The sequence below is a fragment of the Odontomachus brunneus genome, unplaced genomic scaffold (assembly GCF_010583005.1).
Source record: "Odontomachus brunneus isolate Ranch 3 - 2012 unplaced genomic scaffold, Obru_v1 Obru_scaffold_126, whole genome shotgun sequence".
Taxonomy (NCBI): Eukaryota; Metazoa; Arthropoda; class Insecta; order Hymenoptera; family Formicidae; genus Odontomachus; species Odontomachus brunneus.
Window position 1 is genome coordinate 565,311 of NW_022639576.1, and position 8,112 is coordinate 573,422.

The 8,112-nt window shown below is 47.1% G+C and overlaps 1 protein-coding gene across 3 annotated transcripts in view; it reads right to left on the reverse strand.

Moving 5' to 3' along the window:
- Positions 1–7,463, reverse strand: part of LOC116849757 — a 23,907-nt gene extending 16,444 nt beyond the window's left edge. For all 3 annotated transcript variants that reach the window (XM_032827231.1, XM_032827233.1, XM_032827230.1), the window contains exon 1: positions 5,014–7,463. In XM_032827231.1, coding sequence (XP_032683122.1) covers positions 5,014–5,023 — 10 coding nt within the window. In that variant the 5' untranslated portion in view covers positions 5,024–7,463. The remainder of the gene's footprint in view (positions 1–5,013) is intronic.
- Between the last annotated feature and the right edge of the window lie 649 nt (positions 7,464–8,112).

Sequence of the window (8,112 nt, forward strand, 5' to 3'; positions counted from 1 at the left end):
AACGCGCCTCGGTGGAGAAGACTCGATGCGGTGAATTCACGCCGTTCGCGCGCGGCGCTGCCAGTGAACGGGTGATTGGGTCACGCACCCCGCGTGCGTCTGCACGCGCCCTAGGACGTTCACGGCCGCGTGGTATCCGCGAAATACCCCACCGAAAGAGAGAACGCTTTGCGTCTATTGAACCGATAATACGGGCGATGCATATTTGCTGTTACCCGCTCTCCCCTCCCCCTCCCCCTTCCCGATTATCTTGGCAGGGCAAGGCTTAACGATCACGTTCTCGCGAAAAGATTAACACTCACTGGAGTACAATAAGTTTAGATCGCATGCTCACTGTCCAGCTTTTGTGTGTCGTTCTTTTTCGTGATTTTCCACAGCGTGGATCAACAAATTAATTGATCCATCTGTCGGTCGGAAGTAAATAACGTATTAATCGAGTCATTCTAGTGACGCGGTGTACTCATGTATGTAGACAAGATGATTTCATATTTACTTTCCGATTCGTTTAATTAGATTCTATCACTGACGAGCGTCGTTATCACCGATGGTCGCTTTCGTGCGCAACTATGACGCACGCAGCAAATTCAATACAGAATTCTTCGTCGTGTTCCATTGTCGTCTCATTGTAAATACTATAAAACGACTCTATGAATTGCTAATTCGCAGAAGATTATCAATCGAGCATGCGGGTGACATTTAACATTTTCGTTCTGTGAAAATACATATTATGTATTTTCACAGAAAATCATCTTCCTTCCTTTTCTTTTCCTATTGCGTTCAAATAGCGGAATACTATGGATTCATCAGCTGTTTCTTTTAACGTTTGAGCCGAGTTTTCGTTGAACAATGCTTCCAATTCGTTGTTCTTCATCTCATTTGGACGAACAGAACGTGACTTGTCGACGTTATAATCACTATTGTTAAACCATTTCTCGCAGTGAACATGATATTATCTCATATATAAATTTTTCAGTTATTGTAGCAGTTTCACCTCGATTAAAATGGTAAAACATATAGTGGTAAGCTTCATCCAGTTCCATCTTTAATTGCATTAAATTTAACGTTTTGTTCGAAATTATGAATTGTCAACAATTATCAATTCTTCTCAATTATGACTAATATTTAAAAACTAAGAAGCAATTTGAAGAAAAACAGTTATTAAGTCGCTACTACAGTCATCTATTTGTGACCTTATACAAACTTTTATATCAATACTTTTCAGTATATGTGACGGGCGATAAAACACTGTTGGAAGCGTTTCTTTCGTGAGTTAAATTTATTATCGATTTTTTTTTACATGGTAAAATTAATCCGGTAATGTAACTGCGATAAGATGGCGATAATGTAGAAACGTGAAATTATTAGATTTTGCGAAAAGTATTTTTCGCTGATGTATACGATCTATCTCGATTCCGTATTAGTATATGAGAACAGCTGGCGTGACGACGTGTGGACATTACGTGACGGACAAATTACGCATGTTCTTCTGGAATGCGCTATAGAAATTGTATTTGAAGCAAACCACAACGAAAAATCACGAAAACAATTCGCACGTTCAACGAAAGTTGTGAACAGTGGGAGATGTGATTTGATGATTGACAATTTTGTTCACGCAAAGTGCAAGAGATACTAGCTACGAGTATGCATGTACACACATGTAATTGAGAGAATATCCAATTGGTGGATTCTTTCATGAATTCGGTATCCAGAACAAAAATATGAATTAAAAAGTCAATCACTGGACAAGTAAAATCTTGCGTTGGACCTATCTGGAGGCATTAATGATCCACACTTTATGTGTTTTCAGAAAATTATATATATTTTTACACAAAATCATCTTCCTTCCTTTTGGATCTTTTCCATTGCGTTCTGTGAAAATATATTTTCCCATGAAATCTCTGCAAGTGTAATTGCAAACCGGCTTACCATCTGTCTCTCATTGCTTGCCATGCAGAAAAAAGTTACGAGTGATGAAGAGTGGATGTATTTTGACAATCCTAAACGCAAAAAGTCATGAATTGATCCCAGCCAACCGTCAACATCCACGATCATTCAAAGTTCTCCTATATATCCAAAAGAATTTTGCTTTACTATGAACTATTACCACCTGGGCAAACAGTCAACAATTATGCCGCTTAAACCAAGCCAAGGAAAAATATCCTTAAATAGTTGCGATTGGCACAAAATCATTCTGCTTTGCGATATGTTGCCAAGCCATATGTTGCGGCTAAAGAGACGTTGACGAGTTAAATTGGGAAGTCCTGCCACATTCAGCGTACTCTTCAGATATCATTCCATCTGATTTTCATCTAAGCAGATGGGTGCAGCATAATTTATGTGATACTCCAAAATGCTGAGAAAGTGCGAAAATGGGTCGGTGAATCGATTGCCTCAAAAGATGCGAGTCATTTTATCGCCGCGGGATCAAACCATTGCCCGAAAAACGGTAAAAGGTTATTGATAGCAATGGGTTTAATTAAAATATTATGCATCATCTCATTGTTATTAATAAATAAAAATGGCTCTAATATCATACGAATTTTTGCAAGCACCTAACATTATGCTACTGATATCATTCGATAAAGGAGCCAAATTCGAGAGATTACATACGGTATGATTAAGAGCTGAAAAGAACGTCTGTTTGGAATGACGAGTGTCGTACAATCCTTTTAAGCTTATTACAAGACCGTAATGGATTCATAGTGTCGTAGTGCGAGCGTAATAAAGTTCGCTGAATTTACGAGTTCACTGGCAGTTAAAGTAAATTTAGGTAGCGAATAAAGTAAATATCGTTGTTTCGTTCTGGTGCTGTTTTCCGCGAGCTATTTCAACTCGTACGCATTCGCATTGCAAAACATGGATGTCTCATCATATATAATTTTAGAAAAATTAATATTACCGATGTTAAATTACAAGTATGCTCCATTTTCAGAAATAAATTAATTGGGAGCAGTATATGTCCATAAATATCCATGTTTTTCTTACGTTTTCTCGTTAATATAAAAATATCAGGAAAGACATGTTGTTTTGAGATTACTTTGTGATTATGAGCCGATTATTCCAACTTCTTGGTAAGCTGCCTAAATCATGTGTCTGTCTTTGTCCAATTTGAAGAAGAAACGAAGACAGTTATAATTTAACTGTCAGGTAGCTCACCAAGAGGTTGGAACAATCGGTCCTATGTCACTCGACTAAGTCCCGAACCTTCGACTAAGTTTCCAAATCTCCTTAGTTTTACGTCTTTTTTAAATTTGTTTCGTATGCTTCTATTATCGTTTTTGCGTGCGTACAAAACAGCCGACAAGTTCCTAGCGTATGTCTCAAAGAATCTACATAGTGTATAACTCAAAGAATCTTTAGGCTTAATTATTTATCTTTGATCCCATCTCTTTCTACTCGTATAGGTTAGGGACAAGTGCGAAAAGAGTGTCCTATGTTTCTCGAGTTAAAAAAAGAAAGCACACGTTGTAGATCGCACGATTTGGACGGAACGAGACGGGAAGGGAAGGAATCTCTTGGAACGCGCGCAACGTAAGAGCACACATTCGTGCAGCTCTATTCTTCTTCGTAAAAATATCTACAAGCGCGGAATCGTTGTGGTTCGAAGCAAGCCTTGTAACTCTGGTCGGAGAGTCCCTTCCACGAATAGACGACAAACTGAGAGAAATTCTGACGATCCCACTTGGCTTGGCCGATTCCGACTTAATACGGCATGGTGCGACGCGGAGAGACCGCCGTTACCACTTCGTCGTCGTGTCACGCCGCTATAGACATTGCGCGCGCGCACTTGTACGTTCGCTCCTCGTGCTTCTTAGCGTAGCATGAAAATAGCCGAGCGTACTTGGAATATCGCGTGGCCTACGCGCTAAGCATGCTAAAACGGCGTCGTTCAACTCCGCTCTACCAACGAGCTTGACTACAGGCCGGCGATTGCGACCGATTACACCGTGAATGGCCAACGATATACCCCGATATTACAAAGCATCGACAAGTATTAATTTACATGCGGTGCATCATCTTGTGTACACGAATAAAGAATCCCGCGGCGTCAATTACGCGTGGAGCACACTCTTTGATCGGTCAGGACAAAAACTGGATCGTGCGCAACAATGTTTAGCGCGAACAATTTGGGAAAGAGGGAGAAATTGTACTGGCCAATCGGTGGCCAAAGGTCTATTTGCGTTCTTTCAAAATGATGTCTATTTCATGCAACTTTGTAAGAGCGTAATCTTCTTCGATCCGCTCTCCGTTGACTGGACGATTCGTTTCGTTGACAAATGTTATCAGTGATCGAGTAAATATTGTCGGCAATAATTTAAGAGATGTCAGATTTTTGTGAATCTCGAGAGGACGTCACCACTGCGACGTTCGTAAAAACGAAAGCGGGAGAAGAGCACGCAGAAGAATCAACAGCAGTTGACACGGACAAACTCGACATATAACGATCTCAGAATCCCTCGTAAATTTTTATAACGCGATCATTACGCGCGACTCACAATGTACAAAACTGGCCGAAGCGGACTCGAATCTCTTCTCTCTCTGTCTTTTTCCTTCTCTCTCATAACCGCATTCTGCCTTCCGAGTATCACGAAAACACGTCGGTGTCGAGACGATGAGACCGCAGGGAAGGAAGGGAGCGACCGAAAAAGGAAAACGAAGTGGCGAGCTCTGAGAGGGAGGAACGTAGGAGAGGAACGAAGTGGTGAACGTGGAAGGGGACGGATCGGAGAGCGTGGCCGCAACGCGCGAGAAAGTGAGAAGAAGAAAGATCGAGCAAGAACGAGAGAGAGAGAGAGAAAGAGATATCGAGGTACTGTTGTCGCATCATATCTCGCGAGTATACGGGGTCAGAGGAAAAGAGGGACAAACATACCGCGCGGAGAGCGGCGGCGGGACACGAGAGGAGGGGGAGGGGGGTTGGTAGCCAGGCAGTGTAGAAGCAGAGAGAGAGAGAGAGAGAGAGAGAGAGAGAAGGTGAAACGTGCGGGGTACGCGGAGAGGCTGGTGGTTCACCTGTCGTCATGGCAACGCCGCTTCGCCGCTCACTTGTTACTCCATCGGCATAGCTCGGCTCTCGGCGGCGGTCCTCTTACAGCCTCCGCAGGAATACGAACGCGAGTCACGATCCATCGCGTGGGACAGAGAGCGAGACGACGCCTCTTCTTCAACGGCAGGCGAGTGCGCGAGTACCAGCGCGATCTCTGCCTCTGTTGAGGATCGACGAACCTTCTCTCCTCCCTTGTCGACGATACGGCGATGTCGGGCGAAAAAAGTCGCGAGAGAGAAAAAGAGAGGGATTACTCTCTCGCGTCTACCACTGCAATATGCACTTTATATGCGATTATCACAGAGAACACGCACTCCGCCACGATATATATGTATAATATACTTTATGTGTGTGTGTCTACATGTGTATACTCTGGTCGTTCTCTCGAGCTTCGTTGTTCCTCTCGCTACTCCCTTCGACACGGGTCACCCACGGAGAAGCGTAGAATTCGAACGTATCACAGAAGCACGACGCGGAGGAAGGGGAAGACGGCCGGGGAGGAGTGAACATATCCACCCTCTCTCCGTTTCACTTTACTCGCTCGTCCTCCCACCGCGTACTTAAGCCGAAGTCACTCTTCTATTTTAAGCTCTGCACTTGCCTCGTCCGTGTACTCTCTATCTATCTCTCTCTCTCTCTCTCTCTCTCTTCTTTCTTTGCTCCGCGAGCCAGCCGTACACATATATGCGAAGTGATATTCACATGCTCAGCCACACACAGACGCGTAGGTACGCGTAGTCGCGTACGCATACAGAACGGGAAGAGAGAACGCACAGGCGCTCGCGCGAGGTCTTGCACTACAGAAGGGAACGCGCCGATTCCACTTCTCGTTATCCACTTGTAAGCGCGTCAATCTGTTTGCTATGCAAATCTCATCCGACCGACGTTGATGTGTATAACGACGACGACGACGATGACAACACCAAAATTACTCTGTCGATGATGTCTCTCTCTAACCCACTCGCGCAGTTAGTCATTGCCCGCCGAGCGACATACATAGAAAAGTGTAATCGGCCACCGCGCAACGATTCCACGGGGTCTTCTTACCCCCACCACAACGACGAGCAAACCACACACCGCTGCATACCACCACACGACTTCACACAACGGCGACACCGATACCGAATGTGCCGCGCGCGCGTTGCTACTACCGCGCGGTCACCACTACCACCAGCATCGTTAGCGCGATCACGGCAGAGAGCGTAGCGCCTTGTCAGCCGTGCCGTGCCCGGATGTCTCGGCGCGCGTAAACGCACTGCGCGCGCGAGAAACCCGACCGCGAATTCCCCTGACAGCAGCAGCAGCGGCGACGGCGGCGGCAGCGGCGGCGACGGCGACGGCGACGGCAGCAGCGGTGGCGGCGGCGGCGGCCTCACTCGACCGGTGACGTCATTGGCGCCTAAACGCGTCGTGCGTCGCGAGTGGGCATTCGCACACCTCGCGCGCTTCTCGGGACCTTGTCGAGATCGGTAGTAGCGACTTGAGATTTATCGCATCGTTTATTTTCGATACGATGCAACAATCTCGTTATGGATCGAATAAATGACAATTCCTCGACACCTTTGATCGAGCTTTGCATTCGTTGACAAATACTCTCGACGATCATATACCGAGATTCTTTCACTCTTGCTCGATCACCTCTCGTCGTGGTTTACAGAGCACTATGTTGCCGGCATAATGATTCCTGTACCATTCTGACTCGAGTTTCCGATGATCCGCGATCGATCCGTGCTTCTCTTGCTGGACCTCGTGGTGTCGCTCGTGCTACGCCGCGTGGCACTTCAAAACTACTACTCCATTCATTGATCGACAGAGAAGGCGAGTGTCGACTCGGTCTTGCGAGATTTCTCGATTCTCGTCATCGATCTTGCGCATCGATCGTCGCTCTCAGTAGATACTGCTTCGCGAGAACGGGACACTCAAACTTTCTTCTCGATCGCGCACCGCGTGTCAATTCCACAGATTATTCTCGCGAAATGGTGAACGTCCAAAGTCACGCTTTCGCGCGTGCAACATCGGGCGATCGAAATCGCATCGGGTTCCTCTCTGCTCACGCGATTTCCTCCCGAGTCGCGTGTACGTTCACGTACTTTCACGCGTCCTCGCCGGAGTCGGAATTCGCGCGCGGGAATAACGACGACGATAACAATCGTTCCTACTTCCTCTCTCCTTTTTTTTTCCTGAAGAGATTTTTCCTACGATATTCGTGCACGGGTTCGTCCGCTGTCAACAAGTGATTCCCCGCGACGGTCGGATGCAAACGCGCGGCCCCACGGTGTCGCGTTGCGTTGCGTTGCGGTGCACGCGCACGCTACACACGCTCCTCACGGCGTTGTTATTGTTGCGTAACTGGCGAGTTCGTGTATCTGGCTCCGCAGCCGCGCTGCGAGACAGAGCGTATGGAGTGGCGCGAAGAGACGTGGCGTGAGGGTAGGAAAGGGGGCGGAGGGGAAAGGAAAGGAGAAGAGAGGACGCACGGACGAGTGAGTGAGTGAGAGAGAGAAGGGCAGCAGCGGGTGAGCCAGTGAGCGAATATACGCGACGAGAGAGAGAGCGTGCGAGCGGTGCGCCGTCTGGCGTGGCTGACGATAGTCTACTGCCTTCCGAGAACCACGAGGCGATTCCGTGTATCGAACGCGCACCGAGGGACGTCCGCGGTCGTAGTGGGGGATTGGTGTGCGGATCTGGATAGGGGATAGGCAGCGGCGGATGAAGGGACGGCAGTGGCGGGGTGAGCAAATACGAGAGAGCCCGTGACGGCCGCTAGAGCGAGAGCGAGAGCGAGCCCAGGCACGGCACGAGGCTCTCCTCAGGGACGTAGATATGCCCTGCGCGCTTTTACATATATGTGCGCCAGAAAGAGAGAGAATCGGCGCGTACACGTCATATTGGATGACGATAATGAGGGTTTTAACCGTGGCCTTGTCGCCTACGACACCGCACACACGTGAAATTGAAAATCTGCTGTGAATTGACGCGAGCATCGAGACGCACGTTTATACGTCAAAAGTTTCATGCGTTTCCTTTTTCTTTCGTTACCCATCGTGGACGATCGTTCGGGTGAG